The 21,059-nt window shown below is 36.5% G+C and overlaps 1 protein-coding gene across 1 annotated transcript; it reads right to left on the bottom strand.

The window, feature by feature from the left end:
- Positions 1 to 5,512: 5,512 nt before the first annotated feature.
- On the bottom strand, positions 5,513 to 20,722 carry LOC574860 (serine/threonine-protein kinase B-raf). The gene is made up of 11 exons (XM_775262.5): positions 20,449 to 20,722; positions 15,402 to 15,491; positions 14,430 to 14,506; positions 12,811 to 13,395; positions 11,920 to 12,091; positions 11,261 to 11,425; positions 10,667 to 10,888; positions 9,719 to 9,853; positions 9,326 to 9,455; positions 8,871 to 8,951; positions 5,513 to 8,209 (listed from the first exon to the last, which is right to left on the bottom strand). Exons 1-11 carry the CDS (start codon positions 20,520 to 20,522, stop codon positions 8,132 to 8,134), a joined length of 1,809 nt encoding a protein of 602 aa, XP_780355.4. The 5' UTR covers positions 20,523 to 20,722; the 3' UTR covers positions 5,513 to 8,131.
- Between the last annotated feature and the right edge of the window lie 337 nt (positions 20,723 to 21,059).

Below are 21,059 nucleotides of genomic sequence, written 5' to 3' on the forward strand. Positions count from 1 at the left end.
TTTTCAGACACATTAGATACATCTCGGTTAAAGGTAAAGGATATTATGAGGAAAGATGGACGTGCATAATAATGGTGTTTGGGTTTTCGTGCTTGTTTGTTTGTTTTGTTGATTGTTTGTTGTTACTTCTTTTTTTAGCTTTCATTTTTTGCACTGCCCTACAACCTTTGAAGCGTAAAAGGTAAAATCCGGGTTGTGGTTTTAGAATTAATCAACACTGCTGTTTAAAAAAAAACTTCGAAATTCAGATAAAATCAAGGGAATTTGTTTGTACTTGTCAGCTTTGGTCATGGTCGATGTAAATTATTCTCAATACAGCATTTTGATCATAATAATAAGAATATTTAGGAGCGCCTAAAACAATAAGTACCATAGCACTTACAAATTATACAAAGTGTGAAAAGTTGACAAAACAAGTATACAGTCTCACAGGAAATAGATCACAAATATAGATCACTGGGGGGAGGTAAGTTTTGAGGGATCTTTTGAAGGTGCATGGCAAGACAGGGGGATGTTGTCCAAGTCTTTGATGCGGCTACTGCAAAACGTCTTTCAGCTGCTGCCGCCATTCTAGAGTTGGGAAATGGGAATGATAAGTTTACGTGTCGGTTGCTGAGCGAAGATTACTAAATGGTTTATATATTTAGAGATATTCAGGTGCCAAACAAACAGAATTTAAACAAAACACGTTGGTGCGGAAGTCGTGACCAGTGGAGTTCCTAAGTAAAGGTATAGTAAGAGTTCTAGACCCAAGGCCCAAAGATAAATCTAGCGGCATGATTCTGGACAGTTTCAAGTTTCCTTCTTTTCTGTTCAGTTCAGTTCTATCTCTAGCATCAAGATCAGGCTCTACCAAACACAAAAAATATCAAGTAGAGCCTTAAATTATTTGGTGAAGAGCACTTTGAGGGAACTGTTAGTGTGATGGATCAATGGCATAGAACTTAGCTAAGATGTTCATCCAAATACATATAGGGGGAAAGGGGTCTTTGATTTTATCCACAACGTCTGTCGTTGTAGAGCTATCCTTTTTTTTGCCTTCCCGATCGTGAGAGAAAATTTTGAAATAAAAATTTGAAGAAGAAAAACAAACATACCCCCCCCCCCCAAAAAAAAAATGGACTGGGAATGCAAAATTCAACTCAGGGAACACTTGATGCCACCATCTGTAAGAGAGGGGAAGAGGAGTGAGATTGAAAAGAGAGAGGGGAAAGAGAGAGAGAGAGAGAGAAAGAGGAATATGATATAATTTATGAAATAACTAACTGCTTATACATTATCATAGAAACAGCTCTATTATTTTTTTTTCTTTTCCCGTGCATGGAAAGGTCCCAGTGTATGCAATAGGCCCAATCATGATATAATTTCAATAATCCATCCTCAGACAAATAATTTTATTCCAATAATAAAGTTTGTTTACGATTATAGCTTACTCATCCAGCTATCCCGCCCCCTCTTAGTGTTTAGGGGCGAACCCCACCCCCGTAGTAGTCAGTGTCCCTCCTGCATGAGGCAATAAGGCCAGCTATATTGACCCTCTGTACTTTGTTAGATTCAACAAGAAAAATATTCTGCTTGTGTTGTTGTTTTTGTTGGTGGTGGTTGTCGGTGGGGGTGGGAGTGGTGGTGGTGGTGGGGTGGTTGTGGTGGTGGCGGTGGTGTTGTGGTGGTGTTGTGAACCTCATCGCTAGATGGCGTTGTTTTTAAATGTAAGTTGGATATTGACGATACTGGAAATAAGGATAGCATACGATGAGATTATACTTTATTTTTTGCCTAAACATCTATTCAAACAACGTAAAGGTAAATATACAAATATGAAATAACCCAGATAATATCCAGATATAACAAGCCTGAGAGCTATGGCTTCAGCATTTTATCGCACTTCGTTCATCTGATTTCTTATTTTAGTGACCCCAACTGTTTCCACATCGTTGCATTTGCACAACGATATTATATTACATTAACCCTTTTTTCATGGCTTTCTCATCGGGCCATGTCAAATTATCGGCGATCTTCTTCATCATATTTTGTACGAAACCTATTCTTTACAAGCTTTGCTTTTTATTTGATTTCGTAATATTTTGCTATCAAATAAATATATTTGCCTTCTTGTAAAAGATGTTAAATAACTCGACAATTACTAATTTTGTAAAATGTATCTAGTTTCCTTTCATGTGATAATAATAATAATAATAATAATAATAATAATAATAATAATAATAATAATAATAATAATAATAATAATAATAATAATAATAATAATAATAATAATAATAATAATAATAATAATAATAATAATAATAATAATAATAATAATAATAATAATAATAATAATAATAATAATAATATAACAATAATAATAATAATAATAATAATAATAATAATCTACAACGTTTTGTTTTATATTGTAATTTTGTACCATGTTACGTATGGAAACACTAATAACCTGATACTGAAACTGAAATTTGTTTCCCAGTAAGAAGAAAGAATCAATTTGTTTTTCATGTTAATAAACTGCAATTGGTACTAAAAGTCGTATGGCATGATTTTCTGGTGTTTTTTCTCTCTTCCAGGAATCACATAAAAGCATTCCCCTTCCCAATATCATCAATCACGCAATGTGATTTTACCCCGCCTCCCCCCCCCCCCCCCCCCCCCCACTCCGGGGTCGGAATGACCGCATGCGTGTTACCAAAATGTCCGGTAAAAGGGTACTTTTCGTGCGACAAAGTCCGGCCCAATTGTAAGAAAAGCGGTGTATTTGACTTTCACCCGGAGATTTCTTTAAAAGGGAGGTTTTTTTTTTTTTTCTCTCATCTCTTTGGACTCCTGAGAAATTATTCCGAATTTAGGGGGGTAAATTGAGCATTTTTCCGAATTTAAGGGGGTACATTGAGCATTTTTCCGAATTTTCTCCAAGGCAGGAAAAGCCCGCGAAAAGCCCGCGAAAAGCCCGCGAAAAGCCCGCGAAAAGCCCGCGAAAGGGGGGTTCGGAAATGATGGCAGTCCTCAGATAGGGGGTGCTTTCAAAAAGAGGGAACAAGCATTATGCGTACCCTAAATAACACTGAGTGGGGGGCCGGGGATTTTACTCATTTTGTTTTGTGAAAATCCTTGGTTAAGCTTATCATTTTGTTCCCATCCTTTGTCAGAATTTTTTTCTTTGGCTCTATATAGTTCCTTTTACATAATTGTTTTGATGTTTTAAAACACAATATGTGTTTCATGTGGCACTGTTCTCCTAACAGCGCAGGGCGTACCTACCTGTTAACGTACGAAACGGCCACAGGAGGGGTAGCTTCGCCCTTTAATTAGACGGATGAGCGTGCGATGATAATTCACAAACGTTGTACTAGAGTTACCCCCTCTACCGACAATTTTTTTCTTTCTTATTTGTTGAATCTTTCGTTATTTTATAGCAATATCGTTTATTCTTGGATTGCTTGGATACTGATCATTACAAACAACGGTTTACCGTAAACGTTTTGACTACGTGATTTATTTTGAATAAATGAGAGCATTAGGCTACTGCATCAGAAGAGAAGTGCATCTAAATTAATCGAGTATCTTTTAACCTTTAATTGACATGTATTCTGATTTTTTTTTAAATTAATAAACATAATCACATTTTCATAAAATCCCCAACTGGCAGTTGCTTTACACTGATAGGGCAAGACTGATATTCTACGGATTCCTCATTATCGACAGACAGAAAATATATTCGATTATATTATTTAGTTTGTCATTATACTCTGTTCTAAGACTACATAGTTTCATCGTTCCTATATCCTGAATCAAGTGTACAGCTATCCCTACAAGCTATTTATATTTGATAACATTTTCTAGAAAGAGTTCGGAAATGAATTATTCTATTAAATCAAAAGGCGGTATAGTAAATGTCAAACATTCATGGAAGTCTTGGAACGTTATATTATAGAAGACGACTACGATATAAGACAAAAAATTACTATTTTTCAGAATGCCCACATCATGCATGATTGTGTACAGTCTAAACGTTGGTAACAGTGCTAGTAGAGGACAATGAGGATATTGTAAAGACAATTCTGAAGTCGTAAGGTAGGTTCAAGTTGGGATATTTTTTAAACATTCAAATTCTCCTTCTAACGTTCATTTATTTATTTAAATCATTCTTCTCAGTCTCCTTTACGCCTCATGTGCAGAGTATTATATCGTTGGCGCATTTAATAATTATTTATTCGAAGTTAGGAATATTAGCTATGTTCTGATCTATACAATATCCACGATTAACTGATTTACACGATTGTCCAAAGCCTTGATGTTCACCATGCTCAGAATCATTCGAAAGTTGCACCACAACCCGAATATTTATGTTTAGTCCATTTGTTTATAGTCATCATTATGTTGAAAACTTACTTTGGATCAGAAAACGAGTCAACTTTCATTCTGCCAAGGTTTTATATTCGAGATCGACCCCCCCCCCCCCCCCCTCTCTCTCTCTCTCTCTCTCTCTCATTCCCCTACTCTTCTTTTTTCTTCTCCATACATCGCTAGATGGCGTTGTTTTTATATGTAAATCGGATAATAATTGGCAATACTTGAAAATAGGGCGTGCGATGATAAATTCACAAACGATCGAGTGGAATTACCCCCTATACCGGAAACTTTTTATGCATGTTCTCATTCGTTGAATCTTTCGTTATTTTACAGCGACCGTGTTTATTCTTGGGTTGCCTTGCTACTGACCATTATGGCATTAAAACAACGGTTCACCGTATATAAATGTTATGACTGCGTGATTTATTTTGAATAAATGAGAGCATTACTGCATCAGAAGAGAAGTGAATCCAACCGACTTCGACTGGTTGTTCGATTAGTATATAGACTAAATTAATGTTGAATTTATGGATATCATAATCCTGTATAGGAAGGGTCATCATGCAGCTCGATCTGTTTAAATCTGGTAGTTTCTACAAACAGCAGTAGTTTATATTTTGTCTATATTGATATGATTGACAATTAAATTAAGCCTACATAGTTAGAACTAACGACAAAACAAGGGCGGATCTTTAACATCAATCGAAAGTGATGCACCATAACACGAATATACCATGTCTAGTCCATTTTGTCTACATGGTTATGTTGAAAACTTACTTTGGGTCAGAAAACGACTCCGTGCTATGGATTTGAATGAAGGTGTATTATGGACTGGTGAGGGAGGGAGAGAGTCAACTTTCATTAATAATTGTGTACGGATACTACGGAAGCATTATATAGTATGATCAAGGTTTTATCTATTTTGCTCTCTCTCCCTCTCCCCTACTTTTTTCTCTCTCCATTCAATCTATCTCTCTTCAACTTCACGTTCAAAGAAAACATTTTGAAAGATTTGTCTGTCTGACTCTCTGTCTCTTTCTCTCTCTCTCTCTCTACCCCCTCCCTCTCTCTCTCTCTCTCTCTCTCTCTCTCTTCCTCAAAAACCCTCAAAGAGACTACTTCATCATAAACAAAATAAAAAGCTAAATCTGTATTCGGTGTAATAAATAATTTATTATCAAAACATTGCAATCGGTGCAAAATAGATGCAAATAAATATTATGAAATGTGCAAAAGATGAATCACAAAATGATTCAACATCTTATGAACTAATCTTGAATGTAAGACATCATGATGTATAATGATTACTTTAATATCCATTCAAATACAATTCTTTAAAAAATAAAAAAATTGTATATCCAGGTTATTTGCTTGACACGATCTTCATGCTATATACAAATATACTGAATATAAAGATATAGCTTAGAGTCGATCTGAGTGAAAAACACGGCATTACATGATATTTAGGTGTCACATCTGGGATTGACTTGATCCGTCACGCCCCTAGGAATATAGGTCAATCCATATCATAAGCGATTATCTTCCAAAATTCCTAAAAATGAGTGGGGGAAATGTATGTGCATTTGTAAGCCGTCGAGTGTGCGTGTTTGTGTGTAAAAATAAAGCTGGGATCTGGCACAAGATACGACGGTTCTCCATGGCATTAAAGCCCTTCATAACCTCGCCTGGATATCAAATCTGATTGTTAACCTAGATTAAAGAATTAATTTCAAGTACTCTGCTGATTGTTTCCAACTAAAATCTTGGAACAAGTGAATCAAAATGTGTTGCTCTATGATCAAATTTCACTATGAAAGAATGTTTTAGAGGGGCGCGTTTTTGTTTTTATCAAAAACCTTGGGATATTGAGTTCATTGTCGCGTTTCGATACACTCTTTGATTTGGTTGACGTTAAGACATACTGATGGCTTTACCAGCTGCAAAGCAACGTCAAAGGCAGAACATCAAGATGGAGCTACATGACTCCAGCATAAAGTCTTTAAAGGCTTAAATGTACAGTCTAACCTGCAATCTTTTTTTAAAGGCCACCTGTCTTTGGTCATAACCTGTTTTGTCAACCTTCAAGAGAAGAATTATATTATGTATAGTGTTATAGAACCTGTCTATAATGGCCATCTGTCTACCGTAGCCATTAAATTTGTTCTATTTTGCTTGGGATGCCTTTATAGACAGTTTGGTTTTGCCTTAATTCTACATTGTGACCTTAATTCCTTTTGAATTAATGAAGAGTATATATTGTCGCCTTAAATCAAATATCACGGTCAAGAATTCAAAATCAGAGTAATTGGAAACAAAACGTAATAATGTGATAAGTAATTGTATGCAGTCATGGTATTTAAGTGACTCTAAATATTGTTATGATTCAAGGAGTGCCTGGTGAATGAAGCAATGAATGCCACGTCAAGCCTACGTATCGTTCACGTTGCTTTACATGCTTTATGCGTTTGTAGCATCCACTGTGAACGTTAGTATACCTCTAACACGAATTAAGTATAAGACTTAGCGATGAATACAGCCACTCACAGAGTGGAGATTTTATCAAGTTCAAATTTATACTTCGACCAGATTTGAAAAATAAACGATAACAATTAACGTTAAAAAACATAACGAACTGAAAGATTCACAAACACAAAAATCAACAATTGAATATTGTTCATTAAAATCAAATCAGATACTTAAAATGTTTTTAAAACATGCATTTAAATGAATGATTTACTAAATATTGTTATAGTGTTGCTTTTCAATAAGCGTATTACAAGAGTTCTATTTTCAAGAATTTCTTCTTTTACTTTAAAAGTATATAATTTTCAATTCAAATTCAATAACCTTTCCAGCTTATCACACACATAGTCATGAAAGAACCTTTTACATTCGATATACTTTCTCAAATTTCTGGTATTGCACTCTTGAATATTCATATTTTCATTCAATTCAGTAAATATCATTAAATGCATGCTTTGTAGTAATATCACCCGAAATATATTGCATGATGGATGTACACTAGACATCTTATTTTCAAAGTAAAATATCAAACTTACAGGTTAGATATCAAAAGCGAAAATAAAATAAATTAATTGCACAAACGAACTGGTACATAATATTGTGTAACATGCGGTTTCAATAATATTATTCAGACACAGTATCATCGAATCTAACAATTTAGTGCACATGTTCATAAAAATATTGCACTCAACATTATCTCCTTTATATAAAAAAATTAAAGCATAAAAAGTTTTGCTTTTCTTGGAAATTGGAAGCTCCAGATTCATACAGTCACGATCTTCTAATATCATTTCTGAAATATACAGCTGTTTTGTTTAAGTACTGTTGAGGTGATCGAATACACATCATGGTTTAGGTATGCTATATGAAGGTATATATCTTTGCAGATATCAACGTTAAGACACTGCTGAAGAGATATAAATCGGGTAATCCGGTGTATTAAATGCGTTGATGTCACGTGAGCGATCCGCGGGGATCCGCATTTGATGAGCTTACGAAGGATCTATCATTTTACCCAGTTGGCTCTCTCATACTTATGTTCAAGATGGGTTGATCTCCAACAAGAGTTCTGCCAATTTTGTATGCGATTATAATGTGTTATCCATCCGTATTTAACGTTACCCTATAGCTGGCATGAAGTAGATTTGGTCCACACGGTTTGTTCGAACGGACGGGTATTTTGAGATTGGATAAGGTTTATACGGTTTCAGCCACCACCGCCCATTCTTCATTTGCATAGAACCGTTGCTCATCGAAAAAGACCGGTTCCGAGTCGATTGAGATTATCCGGCTCTGAGAGACTGTGCTTCATGTTGCCAAGGGAAACCTGATCGATCAAAGGTGTGAGAAAGAGTGGGAAGAAAAACAGAAAAACGAAAACAAATTAGTAATTCGCTGTTGTGGTGTCACAGCTTGAGCATTTAACACTTAAGAATCAATAATAGCCATAAACTATTTCACCCTGATTATTTGTAAATTTGGGTCAAGTTGAAAGTGTCGTGTTCATCCATGAAAATGAAGGATGTGAAAAAGGTTCGTAAATATATAAAATTCCCACGAGTATAGAATGTACGTGCGATTTCAGATGAACCGGTTATATCGCAAGAACAGCCTTGTCCTTACAAAAAAGGTCAATCGAAGGGTGAAATTATGTATGATTTTTTTCCCCTTTTTTACAACATTGCTTGTTATTGAGGAAATCTGTCCTAATTTCGTAATAAATTCTCACGGCAGAGTTACATCTGTGATGAAGCTGCTTGTAAGTGTCGGCTTGCATGGTGATGTAGATATACAGTAGGTTTGCGGGTGCACCATGTGTGTGTGTGAGAGGTTTAAGAAGTCCTAAAAAGGACTCTGACTCGTTAATCCTTTTTAGGACTCCTCAAACCACTCTCTCTCCCACACACATGGTGCACCCGCAAACCTACTGTATATCTGTGATGATGAATCTTATAAGTGATTATAACAAGAATTTGTTTTCTACTCACGTTTTTCTTGAGTTCTTTGACAATATCCTGAAAGGACGGCCTCTCATTGGGGTTTTGTGACCAACATTCTTGAATTAGGTTCTGTAAAAAATAGAAAATAGATTATCAGGATGATTATTTTGTATACAAAATTTGCTGCCAATTATAGTACAATATAATTACAATGAAGAAGCAGGCGACATATGCTGTTTATCTCATACGATATTCGCACAAAGAAGAAATTGCTCTTTCTGTCATTTTGAGAAAAGTAGTACCATCTTTGTAGGATTATATAAACAGATTACAAAAGTATTTTCATCATGTAAGTTCAGTTGTACTTCTATACTTTGATCAATACATCGTGTATGACAGTCAAAACTCATACTCGCTGTGAATCATTGTGGTCAACGAAAAGGTTTATCAAACCCTTTTCTTCATTTTATGTGTAAAACAATCTGGTTGTTGTTTCTTCTTACCTTCATAGTTGAAGAACACGTGACATTTCTAAAGTCATCTCGTCTCCCCGAACAAGTCTGGTAGATAACGCTTTCTGAGCATGCGTACTGCAGAGGCCACCGTCCAGCAATGATCTCAAAGAGGATAGTTCTGTAAAGATCAGGAGGAAGTTGATATTTGGTTATTTACTTTACAAAATACGAAATGATATATTTTGTCGTTTCTACGAAATTCTGTACTGTTGAAACCAAAGGGTCAATAATTTTTATCCACGGGTTTATATCCAATCTTTTTAATTAGGAGTAGATATAAGTCGTGTATATGTTGTGTATTTTCTTATTTATGTTTTGTTCCCAATTTTATTACTTAATCATAATTATCAGCATTATCTAACTTGTTATTATCACACTTACCCAAAAGCATACACATCGGTGCTATGTGTCTGTTCGTTGCCAGTAATAAATTCGGGTGGAACAACGCGGGCTTTCGCCAGGAGTTCGGGGGCAAGGTACTGAAGCTTTCCTCTAGGAAGACACGCGTGGCTGGCCCTGTCAAAGAAAGGAAGTCAATAATTATTTACAAATGAGTTTGATCATCTCATTATTTTTCCCACTGTTATAAAATTCTCCTAAATAAACAGTACAGCCCATAATAACATATTTCGAGCATGATTGAATTCAAGTTGCCATGGATATAAGAGAAACATTCTTTACACAATCAGTTTATGATTGACCATGATAAAACCATACTAAATCTCTAGAGTCGGCGATCAATGTTCAAGGGCGTGTGTAATGGATATATAATATCTCTCATAGTCGAGTAGTTTCGAATGCCATTCATGCCGCACGCACAATGTTACATTATAATAATAACCATGGCAGAAGAAACCCGAGAGCGGATGACGCAATGTCATGCGGTCAATAGGGGGATTCCCCGCTTTCTCTGAAATAGCATGGTGAGAGATGGATCGGAATAAATCCAGGCTTCATGAAAAATGATATGATGGGTAATTATTATGTGTTCGATTGGATATAAGTTTCAGGATTTGGTGCAAATGATACTTTATATTCCACACGTACTTGATAAGTGCTTGTTTATTGCGACATATTGCTAATAATGTCTTGGTTTTTCCAACTTTCCCTACAGTGAGAGAATCATTACTCTAACTATATCAATTATTGTGTGGCATTATCACGTGAGACACAGCCATTGAAAGATTAGTCCCAGGATTGTTCTTTTTTAGAAAAGAAAATGTTCCTGACCCTCAATAATTATTGTTGCAAAGAGAATCATACACAAAGTTTATGTTACAAACTAAAACCTGAAGGTAACTAAATGTTATTCTTTCGCTGGACACTCACCTTTGGCATGTGACGTCACTGGTATCGACCCTGGTGACCGATAGCTTGACCTTTGACTCGAGATAGACGCATCTCGAAGAGAGATGACCTACGATGATGCCCTTAGCTTGGAGGTAACCCATAGCTTGACCTATCTGACGAGCAATGTCCATCTTGGAAGAAGTCTGGAGCTTCCTACGGTGGACGTGAAGGTGGTGATAGAGTGATGGACCTTTGTGGATACTGCATTAGAGATTCAAAAGAAACAAATATAATTAAAGCAACCATGACAAAAGAATAAATTTAAATTTATATTGCAATATTATGATCATATTTTAATATTAACACAAAGTGAGGAAAGGATTTTTACTTTTAGTTGTAATATTTTATCGAGAGAGACGTGATTCTGCATGTCAGCAATTTTTCTGCAACTGTTATTGTCTTGATTTTATCTTATATTTTTGACTTTTTGTAAATCTGTATATCTAATATTCGAAATCCTTCATCGGAGTGAAATGCTAAGATCCCATTGATTATGGAAGGCAATAAAAGAAAGACATTTTTAGAATTTAGAAGAGAAATGTTTAAAAAACAAGATAAAGTTGTCTAATTTACCTGTTGACGACGGCTAGGTTGCCTGGTTCGACGCACGCTCCCATGAATAGAGCAATGTTCTCATGGCGTATCTTACTCAGCATAGCGACCTCGTCCAGGAAATCATTGATGTCGGTCGACTTGGAATACCTGGTCTGGATGAGGACTTCACCGTGCCAGTGACCCCTAGGAATGAAAAAGAAAGATATTAATAGACTTTTATTTTTAATCCCCCAAACCAAATGAATCAACTCTTTATTATTGTATTGAATATTATGTTGACGAGGATGTAACTAGAGTGGGGAAATTATTTTATGGTGATGAAATCACTAGCATTACTCATCCCGATAAACCGATTACAAATGAGAGAAATTGATAAATCTTTCTATGTTATCTGATGAATTCAGGCTGTGACTCACTTTAGAATTTTGAGTCGAAACAATTTTGCATCATGTAGTTGCTTCTTAGCTTAAAAAATTTGCTCACAATCGTAATTTGTAATTGTATTCCAAGTTTTGTAACAGTCAGAAATTAAGAAACATCATTTTCTTCTTTGCTAAAATGACATAGCCATTTTCGTTTCGATTTTATTAGTTTTCGTATACTATTTGATTAAATTCTCCTTTCGATTGATCAAAACAATATCTATGATACTTTGCTTCGTGTCTTATTTAACTTACTTGTATGTGCTGCCGAGTTTGCCTTTCTCTATGCATCTTCCATACTTAAGATTAGCATGAGGTATAGTCCATTCACTGAGCCCTTCTTTCTGTGCTTCGTAATGCAAGGAAGATCGTCGATATTCTTCTGTCCAATCTGATACCATCTGATCATTGGAGTTGCAGTTGTTTTCTGCGCCAGAAAAATATAAAAACAATAATTGTTATCTTTATACTAACGGGAATGCTTAAAGAATGAATATATAAGAGAGTTATAATGATCAAACTTCGTAGCATATTTGAGCATTCTGCTCAACGAACTTGTTTTTTATTATTATTAGTGATTTGTCAGATGTCATAAAAATTATAAATATCATGAAACGTGGATTTATAGTTGTTGTTTTAAATCGAACCTGGACCACAATGCCATAAATAAATGAACGTTCTTTATTGCTTGAACTTCATTTTAATTAGAGCGTTTGGAAGTACTTGTTCGTATTCAATCACAGCAATAAAATGAGTTGGAGTCTAAGCACATAACAATCCAATTGGAAATTGAATTGATCAACATCGCTTTAATAATGAGGCGTGAACAGAGATGCAAGGTGATAGCAAAGTGTGAAACCATTGTGACGTCATAAAATGACACGGCGTACCGCGTGTCGCACTTGTCACGTTGCATGGTCGGTTATATTTTGAATCTTTGACCGTTTCATCTCGAATATTTTATTGAGATGCATGATAGAATTATGACATGCATTATATTCAAGGAGGTGAAAGCGGCACGTGTTTTTCAGGGAATTATGTAAGAAATAGAGCAAGCAGTTTCAATGTATTTAATCATATTATCAAGGTTCATAATATAGGTGTAACCTTTTGTGAACATTACAAATTAACTTCTTTTTTTCCTACCTGGAATGTGGGGACAGCAGTTGCACTTCCGGTCTTGAGGCCAAGTTGCAACAAGTGATCCTCCATCCAGAGACATCATCAGGTTGGTCTCAGCACCAGACTCGCAGTTTCCATGAGCCGGACAGTCCATATAGGTCGATGTAGGCGCCGGCTTCGTCGCCGCCCACGCCTCGTGTCTTCGCGAACGAGAGGAGGAAGGAATCGGCGAAGTGACGTCACCGGGTCCGAAACTATCAAAGACGCTGATCTCTTTGGGTGTGTCGCATTCGGATAGAAGGCTTGCATCGGATTCTTGAGAGTAGTACCCGGATACTGATGATCGGTTGGAGGACTGTGATGAGAGGGTCGACCTGGAGACACGCCCAAGGGAGTGGTCTTTGGGGACAGTGGTGGTGCTGAGGCGTTGACGGGTGGTGGAACGTCTGACGCTGAAGGTGGACTGGTGAGTCTCGATCTCTCTGAAGGATTCGGTCGAACTCTTCCTGCGGTGGGTCGGTACTGGGGTGGAGTTGGCTGATTGATGTCTTCTAGACGCCTCGGCTAGTGCAGCATGACATGTAGGCACGACATTTCTACTCTCTGGACCTGCATCATGATAAAACATCAAGAAGACAAAAAAAAATAATGAAAATATAATGTTTCAAAACTCCCTATATAGATGAAATAAGTACCATTTCAATAAGTGCAATTGAAGCAATAACTAGGATTATTTGAGAAGGAAAAAAGATATCGGTTACACGAGAAGAGGATCTAGGCAAATAAACAACGATCATCCTTCATGAAATAATTGAAAGAAATTAAAGACATCTTTTGACCATGTTTAACGCCCACGATTTCCTTCTATTTGATTTCTATCATTCAATTCCAACAATTATTATTATTCCAACAGTTTTTATTTCACCCTGGTGAATTTAAAAGACCAAAAAACTACTTCTAATATAGGTGGTAGAATAACAGTGGGGTGGGCGATGGGGCGTAATGAGGGCGCGTGGGAGAAAAGTTTTTTTTTCTTTAAACGTATGCGTGTATGCACCAAATCAAACGACAATTAAATATTTGTAAAAGTTTTATTCGGAACATCAAAATTATGGCGCATTTAGGCACGCTATGGTGCAGTTGCCAATTTGGCTAAGTTTCAATGCATAAAATTGTTTTGTTGCATTGTGTAAAATTACTTTTGGAAATCTCTCCGTCTGAAATTTCCTTGGGGCTCATATCTTTGCTGATAATTCCCCTATTCATCGAATGAATCAGTGTGCTAATAATTATGTAGTACGATGTGCAGGATAAGATTACGGACCTGGGGAAATGCAAGAAGTAATATCTTTAGAAATCCGTGTCCGGTATTACCATGCACTCTCAGGTATAGAGTGTGAGAGTGGAGAGTGGTAAGAACGAACAGAAGAGTGGAACAGGGAAATTACAAAGGTAGAGACATTGAGTAATAACAAAATGGATAAAGTGAAGAGAGGGGCTGGGAAAGTGAAATTAAGGCTCGGCAAGAGTAAAAAATTAACTTTAAAATACACTAGCTCTCCTTATTCATAACAAATAAGATTTGATTGTAAGTTAATCTGTTATAAAGTGAACGCTAGAATAGAGGTTTCGATTGTGGGTACCTGTTGTCAAATTGTGTTTGGCGGCGAGTTCGCAGAGATTAGCTGCTTGTTGTGCACAGCGGCGGTGACATCTTACTCTGAAAAGGAAAACAAGAAAAAATGAAGAGTTAGACACTGGAATCAATTATTGATAGATATTTTTGAAGTAAAATGTAGGATGCATATTCTTGGATTCAACAGCTTTCAAAACAATTCCCAGATCTATGCAAAAATTGATGACAGGACTGTAGCCATATATTATGGACTCCCATGTGTGCCATTGTTTAATAGTTTATAATGACCTTATCACCCTCTACACACAAAGACCAATACGACAAGAGAAAGAGATGTAGAAATGACAAGCTCATGTCACTTTCCAGGCATTTAGCCTACATTTGGCACGAGGTAGTTTAAATAAACACTTTATGATACGTGGAGGATATAACGAGGTCTTTGGCATGGGTTGTGTTTTGAAGCTTTACTACCGCTCAGAGCAAGGGTTACGTGTGATCCAGAAAGATGCCATTTTAGCCAGGGGTGGCAAATATTATGCCAACTTTCAGTTCATTGCACATAACACCAAAAACAGAGTAGTTTCATAACATCTATATTGTTTAATACACATTTCAAAAGTACGAAGTTAGTCCTAAGTGCACGTTTCTCTGAGTGGGCGATGTAATCAATAACCAGTAAATCCGGGTTATCATGACCGCTGATTGATATTCAAGATTCACATTCACGCGGGCGTTTTTGTTTGTTCCTTGATCGATACTTAGATTCATGACTGACAGATTTTAATAACGTAAAAGTAAAGAAATGTTGGCCTAATGATAAGGAGACGAGGAAAAGAGGAGAAGGAAAAACAGCAGTTTGAACTAGTGAACAATATACTGTATAATTTATACACATATTTCCTCTTCCATATCTGTTGCTATGAATAGCATAATAGTTTATTCGTGATATGTGGACACTAACAATTTAGCGTTTTCGTACCTGCAATCTTTACAGCGTAGAGTCATGACGAACATGGACTTCTTGCAGAAATCACAGCGTTTAGCAGGAGACACAAGCTGCCGTGTATAGCTGTAAAGATAAAACAATAACCATTAACATTATTGATAAATACCTTTAAATCTCGTAATGAATGTTTAACAGTCTTATTTTCTATATTAATAAGTGAATGAGTGTCTACTAAAACTGATAAACAACAAGAGATACAAAAGAATACCAATTAGAAATAATACCATCAACAAGGGGATTCATATCAACAATGACGATCATTCTATTTCAATATAATATAGGCCTGACTGTACATTAGACAAAGGGGGGAACATGACCGCCCACACACTTTGAGATAAACAAGTTGTTGATTCGAAAGGAAAACTCAGAATATATTTGCTTTGATACATTTTCCATGTAATTGGGGGAAAATATGACAGACTATCTGTTTATAACTTTTCATTTACTCTCGTACGATATATTTTTGTTTACAGTCGGGGAGATTATAGCCACGTGATAGTGTGATCATCAGGTGATAGTGTGATTACCAGGTGATATATCAGACCCGTCACAAGATCGACAATAGTTCCAGTCATTTGACAACCTCAAAACGAATTCCACTTCGAAAGTATATATATATATATATATATATATACATATATTATGCATGTGTATATAATCTCCAGTCAATGAATTATTCTTTAGAACACGTGCAAGCAATGTTTCAAAACACGTGATAAGCGCACTTAGAAAAGAAGAAATTGGTTTGTATGATTATCTGTCTCTCAGAATCAGCTGCTGATCAGCTGATATAAAGGGAATTACCATATTACATTATAGAATCGTAACCGATAATAAGCAGTTCCATAATCTGCCTCGTTCTATATCGTTCCAGATTTCTGCGACGCAATGTATTATAGTTTCTATAAATAGACACCGGTCCAAATTGTTTTCCATATTAAGATGAGGATCTAATCCATCTGTGCTATAATTGGACATGCAATATACATGAACCTAGCTAGTGCACCTCGGATTCCCCATTTTTCTAATGGTAGCCAGACGAAACAAATGCTCACTGTAAATTATTTCGTGTATGTTTTCGTTGCAGTGACACGTGTAGAGTTAGACGCGTGCCTCGGTCAAAATTAGACTTCAGATACCAAACATGCAACCTCTTACTACAACCACACCCAGTCCATATATCGAATGGATTTCTCATGATATGTGAAATCATTTTAGTTTCAGATTCTTCAAGTAACAGAAGTTACATATCTCTTAAAGACGAGATTGTGCGATTACGAGGTAAAATTAAGGAAAGGATTTCGTCTGCTTAAGAGATTTTACAGTGCGTTGTCATGGTTACGTGTTAGTGCGGCTGTCACAATCATCGCCCCTCCGCAAATCTGGTCGTATTAGGAGTGACCTACAATCAACAGCAATCGATGGGGTTAATACGGGGACAAGGGAAATAGTGAATATTATGTTTTTCAATAAAGATAGATACTCAATATTTTATTCATGTAAATGATACAAGATATGATTAAAAGAGACATAATTGAGACCTAATAATAAAGGGTTTTGATTCTGCAGACTACGCTCCTCCCCCTCCAATAGAAAAATATAATTTCGTTTTCATCGCACGAAATGTAGGTCTACTTCATTTCAGACCTGTTAGTGCTGTTTAATTCAATCTAATAGATGATTATAGCAAACATCCTCTCAAAAGTTCGAATCGGAATAGAACGGATACGAAATATAAGGTAATGAAACTATTTACTACATATCTGTCTCTACCCCCCCCCCTTTTTTTTACCCTAGCTTCCATTACCAGTGTACCCCAAAATATCCAAACCCCATTTTACCCTTGTGTTTTGCCCCATTTGCAGACTCCCTGTGGTTAGAGTTTCGTTAACCATGAGGGCATATGATTGGTACGAAGCCAAACCAAGCAAGGCGAGCGATACACGCCGAGTAACCAACAATTCAAAAAACATAAGAGGTTAAAGGGGTGGACATTTAATTTTCTTAAAAATTATAACAAATGAAAGTAAATCTAGGTGACAGTTTAAATTACTTTTTCAGTTTTAAATATCTATGAATGCATTATCATTGTACTTTTATGTTAAACTATTGAACCATTTCAGCTCTTACACGGCTGCATGTTCGATTTTTTTTTAAATCTCAATAATCCAATACAATACAATACAAATAGCATAATGTCCGAGTATCAGGCCATTACTTCCCATGTAAGGAAATACTTAAAGAATCATTAATCAATTAAAACGAACGAAGAAAAAAAAAGTTTTATTTAAAATTACAAAGTTATGACCTTCTCCAATTCTTTATGACCATTCCTCATAATAATTATGAACGAGAAATCTGAAGACTGAGCAGGATGAGGACAATATACATGCATTTTTAAAATTCATTGGCGGTGGAGGGGTGCAATAATTTTGACGAGGAGATAGGAATCAAATTGTATACAATGGTCATAAAATTATTAAAGGCTATGTTTACATAGCAACCAATCTGTAACCCATCAATAATGTACGCTATTCTTGGAGTTTGTGCCAGGTATTGTCTATTCACTCTGGCTATATATTACAGCTAGACTTATACAAGAAACTGACATGTAATTTGAATGATGGAAATTGTAAGCTTATTAATTAAAAAGATTATACATACATTGTATCTCTAATTACTGTAAGAGAGTAATATCATAATTATGTAAGACATAATGAAAGATGATAGTGAGCTAAATGAATGCATGAATTTGTGTAATGTTATTAAGTGAATCCAGCGACTTGGTGAATGCCTTAAGTACAGTGCTTGATGCATGTACCAGGGTAGCGTCATGTAATAGTCGGTATCGACTATTACATGACGCTACCCTGGTACATTAAGAGAAATTAAGAGAGTAAGTACACTAATTGATATCTTGCTCTAGGCAAAATCATGATTGTCTTCTCATAATCTGTCTCTCTTTCTCTCTCTTTCTCTCTCTCTCCTCTCTCTACCCCTTCCTTTCCCATCGCCTTTTTCTCTCTTATGAATGTTGTAGTGATTCTATCTAATTAATAAATATGCAGCCTTTTAATGAGCTTATTTGATAAATAGCGCTATGATAATTATCTTTCAGTTGTATAATATAATAAGTCAGTTTGAATAAATTTACATGTTATGATTATTGAGGGATTCACAAGAAAGTGAGGATTTTGATCTCTTTTTGGAATGAAATATCACTGACCTGGGATGGGGGAAATAAGGACTCAAATGAATATTCCACATCAGCAAAAGTACATTCAACACTTTAATGAGGCTGTCATTTAAATGCCCGGGAATGCATGCAAGATGATATCGAAACTCAAGATGCGGGCGGGTATGATGGGGGCGTAAGAGTGTGTCTCGATATCACTCAATACTGCATATTAATATCGACTAAGGAAAAACAAATTGGGGAATCTTTTTTTGTTAGTTCCTGCATGTAGACGCCCCCTCACCCACTTAACTTCGAGGCACCTCGATGTCGCTACATGTCTTAAAACATTCAGACCCATTATGCATATCTTCTTAATTCTTGTGTTCACCCTTCCCCTCCCCCCTCTCTCTCTCCCCCCCCCCCCTCCCCTGTCTATAATCTCTCTAGCTCTCTCTGTCCCCCCCCCCCCCCCTCCCTTCTCTTTGTAGGTCAAATTCAAGCTAACAATCAAGCAGGGTCGTTATTCTAATTGGGTGAAATTTGAGTAGATTTGACCCGGTTATGGGAAACTATAAAAATACGAGGTTTGAGTTGTCTGTCTTCACTCCCAATCCCAATGCACCCAATCTCATGCCGCATATCATTCCCCTTGCAAACCTCTTTCTCTTGCATTACCACCAGCTTGCACGAGGTCTGTCCCACAAGCACAAATACTCTTCATACTTATATGGGCATCTATACCTTACAAGTAAAATGAAGACGTATAATATAAGCTCGCTCGTTCGTGTCTCCTTAGATCATGATTAATGTACAGTTCATAAATTAAATTTTATCAAATTACGTTCTTCCCTCGCTTATATTATACGGCTTCATTTTACATGAATGTATAGAAATATATATTTGGGTTTAATCATGCAAACTTTTGAGACTCAACGAGATAATAATTTGGGGTTGATTTATCGGATATAATTACATTTGAGCTATTACCACATTTCATGTTTAAATAACTTCATTCACATGCTTGCTGGCACGTATACTTAACCCAGGGAGGTGAGACTTTAACTCACATGCCCTGCTTATCGCCTCATTCCACGCAAAGTTAGTTATGGAAAATAAAACCATTATGCATGATTTATATCTACGCAATTTCATTTCTTGTGCAGTTTTAAGTAAAACTAACAGAGATAATATTGAAATACAAAGCGGTTTCGATCGGAGGAGTATCCAGGCCCGGCCATGCAACCCAAACCGCCCTTGAGCTAGATTATGCTGGCAATGGTCAAGTATTATGCGCGACAGACAATGCTGAATTGACCCTCGCCATGGCCGGACCTCGCACTCACACCCAAAGTGTGCCTTCCAGCAGCTGATGATTCGAGGGGCCATAGTTTGGCCTACGGTCACCCATGGTCGGTGCTCTATGGCCTTCAAACCACATGCCCAAACCCAGCTTCGTTCTTGCTCTACCCAATCTCACCTCCCTGCTCTATCGTTCGTTACATATCGCAAACTAGATCTAGATCAAATATACTCTGACAAAATATAGAATTATTGTGTAGAGCTAACATATTTGTAATAATATGACCAGGCTCATGCAAATTTCAACGATCAGCTAAAACATACATTAAATATGAACACAATATGATAGCTTTTGAATATAATTACAAAAGTAATTAGCGAACATAGGTTATTTGATTTACAAAGCAGCATAAGATCACAAACAAGTATTATAAAAACACGAATAAAAATTGTAGATCTGAAATAACTCTATAATTAGCAAAGATGAGTAGACAACATGATTATAAGTTATTTATAATGTGGAAATAATGACAAATAACTTACCAGTGTTTTGCCCTCAGTAAAAGGGTCTTCTGTAGTTGTTCCATTATCAGTGCTATATGTTCCTTAGGTTGCATCGTGATCAGGATAAATGGTGATTTGCAATAAATCCAGGAGGCTTAGTAGAAACCAAGTGTCGGCAAACTGATAGTGATATACTACTTGTGGATGTGCGTCAGAAATATATAAATGAAGAGAGTTGTGCACAGGCGACCGAACTTGATGCCTGATCGAGCTATGAATGTAGAATAACTAAATGTATGTCTAATTACTCGATAAGGCCGTGTATTCGTCGCGTACAAAGGCTGGCACGCGCGGCTCAGTGTAGTACATGTATTATAAGACAACCACAAAACACACACACACAATCATGACACAGGCGATCAATCTACGGCACGCGAGTAGGCGGAGCGTCGCACAACAAGAAAGAAATGAGTTGCCCAATCACAGCGTGTTACCACGTAAAGATTAGGCAAATGACCAGGCCAGAATAAAAGATCTCGATTTCTGTTGGATGTCACCGTCTTTTTGTTCCTTTGTGTTCGCCCTGAGTTTTGTTCAGTTTTTGTTTTAAAAAGCCTTTGTGAAGGCATGTGATCCAAACTCCCTGTGGG

Source organism: Strongylocentrotus purpuratus, unplaced genomic scaffold (assembly GCF_000002235.5).
Source record: "Strongylocentrotus purpuratus isolate Spur 01 unplaced genomic scaffold, Spur_5.0 spur5_scaffold_9, whole genome shotgun sequence".
NCBI lineage: Eukaryota > Metazoa > Echinodermata > Echinoidea > Camarodonta > Strongylocentrotidae > Strongylocentrotus > Strongylocentrotus purpuratus.